This window comes from Dreissena polymorpha, chromosome 4 (assembly GCF_020536995.1).
Source record: "Dreissena polymorpha isolate Duluth1 chromosome 4, UMN_Dpol_1.0, whole genome shotgun sequence".
Classification (NCBI taxonomy): Eukaryota; Metazoa; Mollusca; class Bivalvia; order Myida; family Dreissenidae; genus Dreissena; species Dreissena polymorpha.
The window spans coordinates 9,469,177-9,482,357 of NC_068358.1; the positions used below are offsets into that span (position 1 = coordinate 9,469,177).

General features: G+C 35.6%; 1 protein-coding gene across 1 annotated transcript; it reads left to right on the forward strand.

The window, feature by feature from the left end:
• The first annotated feature begins 6,303 nt into the window (after nt 1–6,303).
• On the forward strand, nt 6,304–9,133 carry LOC127880044 (serine-rich 25 kDa antigen protein-like). Its single transcript, XM_052427268.1, has 3 exons — nt 6,304–6,409; nt 6,993–7,097; nt 8,315–9,133. The coding sequence occupies exons 1-3, from the start codon at nt 6,322–6,324 to the stop codon at nt 8,671–8,673; spliced, it is 552 nt and encodes a 183-aa protein (XP_052283228.1). The 5' UTR covers nt 6,304–6,321; the 3' UTR covers nt 8,674–9,133.
• The last annotated feature ends 4,048 nt before the right edge of the window (nt 9,134–13,181 follow it).

Below are 13,181 nucleotides of genomic sequence, written 5' to 3' on the forward strand. Positions count from 1 at the left end.
GCCCAGTCTAGCAGAGTTGTCCGCTACCATGTTTGTCCAGAGTGTCCGCTGAATTCAATTCCGCTTCTGCTCCGTCGATGTCTTCCTTACCCAGTCTATGACCAGCAGGAGAAGGTAAAGGTGAGAGTAAGCAGCCCTGCCTCACTCCGTATCTTACTTCAAATGCGTCCCTGAGCATTCAGCCATGACAGATCCGCAGGTCATTTCTTAATTACACTTCCTGATGATGTTTATGATCTTTCCTGGCACTCCGTAGTGTCTCAGAAGTCTCCAGAGGGACTCAAGTCAACACTGTCGAACGCCTTTTCATAGTCAACGAAGGTGACATAAACGGCGAATTCCACTCCAGGGATTGTTCAAGAATAATGCGATGGTATGCGATCTGATCCGTACACGATCTCTCCTTTTGAAAGCCGGTCACGGAGATGCGGGACTACTGCGTCTTTCATTCGGTTCAGCAGGATGCGATTAAACATTTTGCTGGGATGGACAACAGTGTGATTCTTCGGTAGTTGGAGCAAGAACTGAGGTCGCCTTTCTTGGGGTGCTTGATGAGGTAACCCTCTTTCCACTCTATAGGATTTTTTTTCTGATTCCCATATCTTGCTGAAAAGCGGGTGTAGTAGCTCAACACTTGTCTTCACGTCAGCCATAAGCGCTTCTGCGGGTGTGCCGTCTGGTACTCCAGATTTTCCGTTCTTCACTTGCTTGATGGCGCTGCTGATCTCTCCTGTTGTGGGATGTGGGAGTGCAGCACTAGATTTGCAGATCGCTTATAGCTGGCGGAATCTCCGGTGGGTTCGCAGGAGCTTGCCTGTTGAGTAGCTCCTGGAAGTGCTCAATCGACCTTCTGCCCTTCGTCATCTGTTATTACTCCTCCATGTTTGTCCCTTACTGGCCTCCCTGGCTTGACAAACGTCTTTGTTAATCACTTGGTTATAGAGTACATATCTTAAGTTCTGTTCTGATAGGCTGCCTCTTTCGCATCTGTTGCAAGCGTATCTAGGTAGTTCCGCTTGTCTGATCTAACACTTTGCTTGACGCTCCTATTTGCTTCGGTGTACTCTTCTTGTGCTTTCTTTTTTGTGACTCGTGTTCTATTGTTGTTTACACTTGCCATTTTCGTCTGTCCTCAACTTACTGAAGCGTCTCTGCTGATATCCACTCCTTGTGGGTGTAAAACTTAAAGCCCAATACTTCTTAGCATGTTGAAGTTCATGCTTCTTTCACATTCTGCCACTTTTGGTCTATCGTCTCTTCTTCAAGCAGCTCCTCTAGGACCTGGATCTTGTTGGGGAGAGTGACCTTGAACTCGTTCAAGGGTACCCCCCCCCCCCTGTCCAACTCTTCAGTTGCAATCGGGCGACAAGGAGATAATGGACCGAAGCCATGTCTGCTCCACGCTTCACACGTACATCCTGAAGAGAGCGACGAAACTTCCTTGCGATGCACAGGTGGTCAATCAGGTTCTCCGTTGTCAGGTCTTTCTTGTGTATCCTTCTGTGATGGAAAACACTTTCTCTGATGACCAGGTTACCTTTGGCGCACAGGTTGACAGATCCGTCCCGGTTGTCGTTCATTTTGCCTCACCGTTGCTTTCCCATGATCTCCTCACATCCTCGGTTGTCACTGCCGATCTTGGCGTTGAAGTCACCCACTAGGATAAGATGTTTCTCTTTGGTCTGTCTTGTATGATGGTTGACAGTCTCTTGTAAAACTTGTCCTTCTCGTCCTCTTTACTTTCGTTCGTCGGGGCATAACACTGGATTATGTCCACGTTGATCCTCTTCTTCTTTGTAAGGAAAGAGGCGGTCATGATCCGTGGTTCCAACCAATGAACGCTCTCTGTTGCCGACTTGCAAATCATCAAGACTATTCCCTGGGTGTCTGCTGCATCATCCTCCTCATTCCCCGGGAACAACTGTAACTCAACGGAAGTCAATTGCTTCAGCCCAGATCCAGCCCATCTTGATTCGCTGATCCTAAGGATGGTGAGATTGAACGTCATCATCTCTGCGGCCTCTTGTGTTTTCTTTCCGGTTTCGTACATGGTTCGGACATTCCATGTACCGATGGTGGTTGTTGTCCTGGTGGAGATGATGGTCTTCAGCCTGGTGACTTCCAGTTGACACTGAATTTCACCGTCTGATACGTCCTCCAGCTGGAGGTCCACCTTCTCCAAGGTCGTTGTCTGTTGTTATTCTGTTTGGCGTTTCTGTAGCAATACAGTTTCAACAGGGTATGGTAGCTAGCCCTACGCCCAATCCTCCTCCTTTTTCAGCGCTGGCGTGGGACAGTCCTTGGCAGAGTAACACGACAAAAAATGTAAAAACAATTTATTTCTAAAAAAGCAGTTTAGATGTAATTAACAAATACTTTTTACTTTTTATATACAAAAACAACGAGACTAAGGAATATGATGATATTTTGTTTATTGAAAATGGTCAATAATTGTGATGTATATGACTCAAAAAGTGGGAAAAGTCAATGGCACATATACAGAAAAATGTCAAATGTTCATGTTGATATATGTTTTTGCTAACCTAGTCATTTCAAACATTTCGATATTGCATAACAGTATTTTTAAAGTAAATGTAGGAAAGATTGGTCTTAACTGAACAAAGGTTATGGATTAAAATCACGCCAATTTAGCAAATATCACACTCTGTTGTAAGATATCACATTGGACACAATTAGTGTCATGTTTACCGCTTAGGATGTGTTGTTGTTTGTTCTGTGTGTTTTTGTCCTCTACCGGTGAAACCGGAGGGGACTTATGGTTTGCGCTCCGTGTGTCAGTCAGTCTGTCAGTCCGTCACACTTTTCTAGATCCTGCGATAACTTTAAAAGTTCTTCATATTTTTTTATGAAACTTGAAACATGGATAGATGGCAATATGAAGAGTATGCACGTCATTTCATTTCGTTACTACATCCAGAATTCTGGTTGCTATGGTAACAAATATATATAAAAAAAATACTGACAATGGTGGAGTTTCACCGGTAGGCGACAATATTGCTTGGCAATCTCTTGTTTTATTTATTTGATTGTGTGTGTGTTTTTGTTTGTTTGGGGGGTTGAGGAGTTTGGTGAGGGTAAAACGCATACCCCGTTTCCTAAAACTGATGCAGTTCATAGCATACAATTATTAGAAATAACTCAAAATGGAAAATACCAAATCAAATATATAATAAGTAATAGTGTGTGTTTGCGGATGTGGGTGCGTGCGTGTGTGAGTGTGTGTGTGTGTGTGTGTGTGTGTGTGTGTGTGTGTGTGAGTGTGTGTGTGTGTGTGTGTGTGCGTGCGTGCTTGCGTGCGTGCGTGTGTGTGTGTGCGCGTGTGTGTGTGTGTGTTTGTGTATGTATAAGTATATATATATAATTTAATTTTCCACACGGGTCATGTCAGTTTTGTTGCGCATTTATCTACTATTTCTTTGGCTGTTTTTGACGAAATAAGTACAATAACAAACATCCCAAGTTAAAAATTATTCGCAATTTAAACATAACCATTCCCACGTCACTGTGAGAAACAGGACAAGTTTCTAACGAGGCAATATCCTGCGTTGATCTTCGTTTAGTACAATGTCTGGTTGCTAAATACCTTTAACGAACATTTAAGCTAACGCCGTTTAGTTTTGGATCAAGTCATGCATGACTTTATTAATAACTCTTTAATATCTTTTAATTGTAAGCACATTCGTTGGTTCAATTAATTTGAAAATGTTTGATAATAACAAGGCTTTTATAATTGAATGTGTTTGAGTCTTAAAAGGCACTAAACATAAATTTCAGTTAACGTTTTGAACAACGAAAGCCTGTCTAGCTAATCACACACCACAATTGTGTGCATGAACTAATTTGGATCAATTGCAGAGCCACTCAACTTCTTTTTTAATATGCAAACAGAACATTTATACTTGCGAGGTATCGACATGGTCCGGGCGTTTCTTTTAATGTTGCAGAAATCAATGAGATGAGGAGACTTGTCATGTTGTTTGCTCAATTATTGAGCCTTATTTTAATAGTAAATATAGCCATGTAGTACAAATCAGCAAATATGAATATATATATATATATATATATATATATATATATGTGTACATCGAATAGTTGCTTTCACGACATAGAACATGTAGTGTCACCAAAAATGCCTTTTTTGGTCGATCTTCTATATGTATTTGCATTTCCTTAACATGCAAGCCAATGATATGGAGGAAGTGCTAAGAAAAGGATGTGACAATTTAACAATAGTATATAACATGCTTTAGATGTCCATTTCTACATTTTGAGTTCTCATAAGGTGCATTACCATGTTGTTCTTTGTGGGCGTGTTTTCACATATGTTAATTTAGTTTAGTATGTTTTTTCATTCAGGTAATCCTTACAAAGAATAATAACGATTATGCCTTGAATTATTTTAACTTATATCGTTGTTATTGATAACAAAAAAGACAACTCTATATAACTGTCGGCGCCTTAATTCGATCGGATGTTCCTTACATTGCATACATCAACAACTAAATTATTATAAAATGCAGTAAATGCCACAACTTCGATTTGTAATTTTAAAGTAAAAAGCGTTCTCGTTTGAAACAATACATTAGTACTTTCGGACGTTTGATTGAGCAATTCGATTTTGGACTTGCTTATGTACAACATACCAATGCTACATTCGCAAAGCGATTCATATTGTGTAAAGCATATTTCTTTGACATATTTAACAATATTTAAAAGATCATTGCCTATATGGTTATCTTTCGAACTCATTAATACATGAAATAATGTTAGAAAAGAGCTGCAATAAAAAAATAAGATAACTAACTCGTTGGAGCGATTAATTATTTCGTGGTAACAAGTACCTAAGTAGTGGTAATGACATAGCTTACTCGTGGGAGCGACTTAATTAGTTGTGTATATCATTTATCTTACATTTATAATCGAGATAACTAACTCGTGGTAACCATATAATCAACCAATCATAATACACATAGTTTGAAGGGCATTTCAATGCATGAATCTGCCCAATTCATATGATACGGAGTCATGATAGTTATCGTTGCAACAGTCGTTTTATACATACGTTAAACAACACAGTAATGTGGGTATAATATTGCGATTCGCCTGTCGAATAATCTATAATGCATTGGTGCCATCCTCAGCTCTAAGTGTCAATTCCAAGGCCTCCAGCTCTTCTGGTAAATGCGAAAATATCTAGTAGGTCAGCAATAAACCAATGGTCATAATGGTGCTACAAATTGAAAGTGTTAAAAGCAATTTTTAATTCTTTTAAATAAGCGATCCGCTGCTTTGATTGTCAAAACAACTGTTTAAGTTTCTAACGTTTCCAAATGAATGCGATTATTTGGTTCAAAACAGCACCATGTCATAAGTTTTAAAGCTCCTTACGTTTCCGAATTGAAGATTAGTGTATGTTTTCAACAGTAAAAAGGTAACTAGCTTGGTAATCATTTTGTTTACAGTAGTGTACACACATTTATAAATAATTCTTAATCCTCTATTGTTAGTACTGGACATTTTAGCTTTATTCTAAACTATTTAATCGCGACAACACATACATATACATAAGACATGATATTCTGATTCAACCATGTTACTTTTACATTTTACTACATACTATTTTTTTCTTGTTTCTCTAGAAATCTTATTGAATCTACCAGCTTCAACTTCTACTGAGTGTGCGCTTAGTCTAAATCTTATTGGAACTTTTCTATAGTAATTATTGTTAACACATTCAATATATTTAAAAACTAATTTTGATAAATAATATTTCTTTGTGTTATTTCAATAAACAATTATTGTCGTTATAGGAACCACGTAACGCAGAGTCTGACAAACTTTGCTAGCGAACAGACCTATCTTGATTCTGGATGGGATTACAATTGCTATTATTTAGTCAATCAGATTAATGCGATCAAGCGTACCAACGACATAAGAACAAGCGTGTTACTGAGGCCATATGGTGTAGTTTTTCTTGAAAAAAATAGTTCTTTGATTATATCTGTTGGGTCGATGATGTTGTTACATAAATGTAAAACTAGTCAAACGTTGATTTGAACATGTTACAAATGGATTGATATGCAAAATAGGAATGTATTCTTCATATAAACTCGTTTAAAACCTGAAAAGCAAATAATGATGCTTTGCTAGTGCTTAATCAATTGTACAGAAAATCATAAATTAATCGACACCGGATGAAACCAGTATAAAGGTTAATGCCACGTAAGACACGACCGCCACTATAAAAACTCTGAGTGGGCTTGCCCTTAGTACACTATCCCAAATGATCTAGGACCAGTAATGATGCGGATGTTTGTGGTGCTCTCTGTTGTTTCGGCTGTGATGATGACAGGGTATGGGGCCCTACATCATCCGTGGACTGCGAAAGGTATGTTTATTGTTGTGATATAATCAACAACAAACAAAATTCAATATCATAACTTTCAGAAAAATTAAGTTATAATAATTCGCATTATTATTTAAAAAATCAATAAACATAGTTATTAAAAGTATGTTACATCATTATGTAAAAATCGAAATATGTTTGCCTTTGTTTGTTCTTTTTCTATAAATAGACACGTTTAACCTGATGTGCGTATGTAACCAGTCAGGTTCGAAATCGAAAATTATGTTTCTTAAATAATATTCCAACATTTTTTCAAAGACTTATTTTCCCACGTGGTATATATTTATCCGGTTTGAGATGAAACGGTTTAAAACGAAATATTGTTTGACTATAAAAAGTATCAAAATTCGTCTGCATCAGTGGTGCATAAACCTAATCCAACTATCTAACAGTAGTCAGTAAGTTTACAGACATGCTCAAAATACCCACAGAGATATTTAATTTGAGGAATCCTTCTTCTTGTATTTAGAGCTACCAATGTTCGTTGTTTAGTCTTTAGTTATATTTTATTGATCAAATCCAAATCCGTGGACAACTATAGATGCAAGCTTTTACTATTTTGCAGAGTGTGAGGAGATCGGCAAACCTCACCTGGTTAAGAAATGCAACGGAAAACACGTTTTCACGTATTATTTTGACGGTAGAGGATGTGTTGAAACGGAAGAAGGCAGTAAGTTTTCAATAAGCATGGAATTTATAGAATAAGCTTGAAGTTATCAAAATACTTGTGTAAACTATAGGTATGTTGAGGCTATAAAAACATGATCGATGTCCGTTATTTTCAGATGTTAATGAAAATGTTATGACTTTCAAAACAATTATACATCAGTGATAATTGTGTATTTTGAATAGATTTATTAGCACATTTATGGCATTGAGTGAAAACACTACGTAACACATATAAATGCAATTAAACTAAATATACTTCTATGGGTGATTTGAAACGGTGCAACGGTAACATCTGAGTTAAATCATTATTCGTTTACCAATCGGCCAGTCAGTTTTTTCAAATGCTTCTATTAACGCTAAGAACGTGCTTCGTTCCGCCGATTATGCCATTCCATTATAAATGTGAGAAATCGCGTATGTGCACAGCGCGTACTTTTATACGGGACTACGTACACATTTCAAAAAGACACCCGCACTTCAACTGCATAAAGCTTATTTAATACACAATATATACTGTTGTTTGATTCCACTAACAAGACTTACCCAAATTGTTCGTGCCAATGACGTTTACTTTTGCATATCAGTTTGAGTCTTCGTTAGTTTGTATTCACTCTATCGTATTAGTTAAATAACATTATTTCATAAATAATGTTGCATAAATTGAAAGAATTCTGTTATTGAACATCATTATTGAAATCGGAAAAGCGCGTGTATTGTAAACGATATAATGAACACGGTTTTGCCGAGACCTACCTACCCTATTTTATTTTTTAAGGGGTGTGTGGTTAAGGGCTGAAACAAACTACATGAACATGGTTTTGTCTTAATTTATCGCGCCATATTATGCTTTTTTGTTCAAACGTATCATTCCTTCGTTATTGTCTATTCTCTATGGAAATTTCATTATTTTGACTAATTTTCTTATTTTTTTTTATTTTAAATTTAAAATACACATTATTTATAAATAAATGGAAAAGTAGTTGTCGATTATAAGAATATGGAAAATATCGGTAAAAATATTGCACGACAATTGTACAATGTTAAGTTAATATGATAAAGTGAAATTCAGATGTCGAATAATTCATACGTTTTTAAATATTTTTCTTTGGAGTGTGTAATCTTACAATGGTATTTTTCAAAGTAATTGTAAATGATGTTAATCATAATAAGAAAATCAGATATCCTTATAATCGAATCGTTATGTTAATTCACTTTCAGCATGTTTACATGGAAAAAATAAATTTCACACGGAAGAAAAATGTAAAAAGGTGACTGTACATTGTGAAAAGAAAGCTGAAGGTGGAAAAGAAAAAGATGCAGACAATGTTGACAAACCAGCCGACAAACCAGCCGACAAAACAGCCGACAAACCAGCTGACAAACCGGCCGATAAACCAGAAGACAAACCAGTCGACAAACCAAGCGACAAACCAGCCGACGAACCGGCCGACAAACCAGAAGACAAACCAGTCGACAAACCAAGCGACAAACCAGCCGACGACAAACCAGAAGACAAACCAGACGACACACCAATCGCTGCTCCAGCCGAAACCCATGTAGATGCAGGGGATAATTAAGCAGTCGATCAAAACGATGATACACCTGCGAATTAAAACCATAAGGGAGGCGAAAAATAATACAGACCTCTTAACATCTAATAAACATACAAATCAATTAATGAAATTTAACGACATATTGCATGGAGCTGGATTATTCTTTTTTATATCTAAAATAGAACAAAAGTACTTCAAATCATTCCTATGACCATAATAATAAGGATTAAGAACTATATTGTTATAAACCTTTCTGAATTTCGTGCAGCTTAAGTTTGTATCAGAATTTATGTCTGTGCAGTTATCTGTAGGACACAAGATCGTCACGGTCTATTCCAATATGATTCAAAGCTATGAACCTAGTGTTTTCAGATGATCAAGTAAAAATATTAATAAGCTTTATACCAGGTGTTGAACAGAGATTAAAATCAAACCGTGTATTTATGCATCGTATTTTCCTCAAATGTTCGAATAAAAACGTATACGAGTATATACATATGTGTATCAGTGCTCTTGAGATCAAAGACCAAATGAATAGTTCGTCCAATGAGCAAAGTCTTACAGAAACAACAGCACGGCTACGCATCAGGTGTTCGATGAAAAAGTATAGGTACAAATCAGGCTTTCGATAGTGCTAAAATAATAGCAATCAAACAGGCAGACTTTTACAAAAAAAATTTAGATATAAATAAGATGTTGGATATAAACAGAAAAAAAACTAACATAGCTCATAATTGTCAGATGTGTTTTTTTCACATATTTAAATCCAACGGTGTGGCAGCACACCACGTCAACATGTAATAAAAGCAGACAGTATGTCTATATGGATATATATTTATTCATTAAGTGTTCATGAGTTGCTCAAAAACAAAATCACACATTTGCACCATTTGTTCAATCACTGTTCAGATACAGAAGGACAGCTCTCTTCTAGGTTTTCAATAAGTACGTCCATTTAATCAAATATCGAACTAATCATCATCATCATCATTAATCATCATTAAGCAGCAGCATCAGCAGCAGCAGCATCAGCAGCAGCATCAGCAGCAGCAGCCTATATACGATATAAATCACAGAGATTGGGTATTGCCCTAAGGTTCGTTGTCGTTGAAATTAAATCGTTTACTATTAGACAAATATTGAGCAAAGCGAATGATAACATTTTGCGAATAAGTCCTTTATGTCAGTTTCATTAAAAAATATGTTAAGTTTTTACATTATAAAAGTAGAATAAATCTGGATATACTGTAAGAGCCGAACAGATGCATACTTTGATCAAATGTGTTTTGAAGTAACGGTTTTTACAGGTAGCAACCCCATTGTTGAAATGTCTTTAAGTGGAAATTCCACTACTAGTGATAATCTGTGTAGGTAAAATGCATAACGAAGTATTGAACCTTATAAATACAAGAAGCAACAGAAACATGAAAGAAGATTTGCAATGAAACACTCACTTGTAAACGGAACTGTTCAGTTTATCGAGAAAATTGATGCATACGGTCTCAAAAAAATTTACTGGGCCTTCGCCAGCTGTTTCCATGCCACATAATATTATTATTCGATTCGATTGTTCAAATCTGCCACATATGTTTTTGTAATATTGTGCGCATAATGATGAAGTACCAATGAAAGTAAGAATATTAAAACTTTATTGCTTATCGTTTTGGCAATTCATCTGGTTTCGCTAAAAGACACAGTATTCCCGCAAAAGTCAATACAACACACATTGAACGCATGGAAATAATACATAATACACACGGATTATTTAACATAAATTGTTAATTCTTTCACATCTTCATATGGGACTTATTTGATTCCTACCAGTGTGGGAGAACTGTTTATCATCTGCGAGATTCTAATAAGATTCGTAACAACAAGATCACGTGAATCACAACTTTCTCTTGGTCATTCTTACCATCAACAATGAACCTAAGGAACTCCCATCCAGTTTATGCTAGACCCGTCAGGTCATTTTTGTTTGCAAAGAAAAACTTTAAAAAAGGCACAAGAATAGCCTCTTGAAATTTCTATAATCTTAAAAAAGTATTATATTTATCATGCACGATTAAGGATGCCTTGTAGCAAATAGATTGAGCATTTTTGCACGAAGAATATTGTTGATAACCCTTAGCGGCGATGTGCGGAAATTGAATATACATATACTTATTTCTTAATTTGTTCTATCTATCTGGAATAAAAAATAAATCCATTTAATGACCAGTGTATATTCCGACCAATAACAGTTCGCCTTCTTCTCATCTCATTTGCATGCGTTGAATAGAGTAAATAATCCTTATCATTGATGTGGGGAATCGAATACACCTTTTATTATTTCTTCACATGTTCTATACATCGTAATAAAACATATATCTAATAACTGGTTTCCTTTCACACCCATTGCAGTGCAAACATTTCTTTTCGGTTTTAGGGACGAAGCTTATGAACAGAATTGTACGCAATGTCAGAGAAGATATATTTTTGTTAATATTATAATTATAAGTATCATTATTTTTATTATTACTATTATTATTATTATAATTATTATTATTATTATTATTATTATTATAATTTTTTTTTAATTATTATTATTATTATTATTATTATTATTTATTATTATTATTATTATTATTATAATAATTATTATTATTATTATTATTATTATTATTATTATTACTGTAAGTAGTTGTAGTAGTAGAAGTAGTAGTAGTAGTAGTAGTAGTAGTAGTAGTAGTAGTAGTAGTAGTAGTAGTAGTAGTAGTAGTAGTCGTAGTAGTAGTAGTAGTAGTAGTAGTAGTAGTAGTAGTAGTAGTAGTAGTAGTAGTAGTAGCAGTAATAGTAGTAGTAGTAGAAGTAGTAGTAGTAGTAGTAGTAGTAGTAGCAGTAGTAGTAGTAGTAGTAGTAGTAGTAGTAGTAGTAGTAGTAGTGGTAGTAGTAGTAGTAGTAGTAGTAGTAGTAGTAGTAGTAGTAGTAGTAGTAGTTGTATTGTTATTTATTATGATTATAATTATTTTCATTATTATTTTCATTATTATTTTCATTATTATTTTCATTATTATTTTCATTATAATAATATAAGTAAGGGGCATAATTTGTTCGTGCCTCTGCCACTTAATTTGTTATAAACACTAACGCGATGCGCTGATTAACATGCTTAACATTGAAATTGCTATATAAGTCGCGTATATTTTAATACACATTTTGTTCCTTTTTGTAATTTTTGAAATTCCAGAGAAGTTGATTAATGAAAACAGTCTGCAGTTTAGTTTGCCGCTTGATTGTTGGATTGTTTGACAACTTCACGTCAGTATTAATTTATACTTTTGTATAGCATAAACTTATAGTTATTTTTGTGTAACTAATAACGTTCAAAATATTTAACGAATATGTTTAACGAATATTTGACGATACGACGATCTTTTAATATCGAGACCAGTTTGTTTATATATCAAAGTCATCCTTTCAGGACCGAAAATGAACGGTTCACCAAACTGGTGATATCTTGGGACATAAAGTTATCAAAACGTATCCAATCTATCGTAGCGGAACGAACCGTATGTAATGCTTTAATTTGTATATACTCGAACTCGAAACTATTATTTCAAAACAAATTATACGATTAAATTCGAGTTATCAATCGTAGCTTTCGTAATAAATTGCACGACAGTGGAAACATAGCATATACAGGGGATCCCCAAAACACATAACCTAAATGAGATCACACGGAATTTGAAATTTGGTATCGACCCGGCATACGATTTATAGCTTGTTTATCAATTATGTCTGCTATGAGCATACGGCGGTTGATGGTATATCAGAATGAGATTATCATGTACCAGCTTGTTAAGCCACGACAACCGAAGCATGTTCTTCTATCGTGTCATTGCACACTGCAATCGCATTTAGCAGTTCATATAGAATTATTCCAGATTTTGCGTCATGCGAATATTTTGTTGTTAATACATAAAAGACATAATCAGATCAAACGCAATTCGTTTTTAACCTAATCAATGAACCACTAAATTGCTTGACAATGTTTACATAATTGTTTTTGCAGCTCAGAAAATTATAGAATGGTATTAATTTATTACCAGTATGTGTCATTCCGACAATAGTCACACCTTTTGTCATATAAAGATAACCGTTTGCTCACAGTATTACGTAAAAAGTCAGGTATGTAACGATTTATGACACGATCAGCAGAGGCGTATCCAGAAGTTTTTCAGAGGGGGGGGGGGGGGGCTCAACTGGGGAGGGTGCAGGAGGGGTGTCTCCTTACGTGGTCGAAAAAAATTTGAAATGGCACCTTGAAATGAGGCCATTTCCTGCTATCTAATCAGCATTTTGCATGATAAAAGTGCATGTAAAACAAACAAGAACTTGAGTTCAGACATCAAGTGTGACAGACACACAGACAGACAGACACACATGGGTAAATCAAATGTCTCTCAAACCACTAAAGTGGTGGGAGACATAATCTTTATGACCAGAAATTGTTTAACAGTGTTAGATGGGTGGACCTCCTATTTAGACTT

Coding starts and splice junctions, on each gene's coding strand:
- LOC127880044 (XM_052427268.1), top strand. CDS start 6,322: ATGATGCGGATGTTTGTGGTGCTCTCTGTTGTTTCGGCTGTGATGATG. Junction 6,410..6,992: donor TCATCCGTGGACTGCGAAAG/GTATGTTTATTG, acceptor ACTATTTTGCAG/AGTGTGAGGAGATCGGCAAA. Junction 7,098..8,314: donor TGTTGAAACGGAAGAAGGCA/GTAAGTTTTCAA, acceptor ATTCACTTTCAG/CATGTTTACATGGAAAAAAT.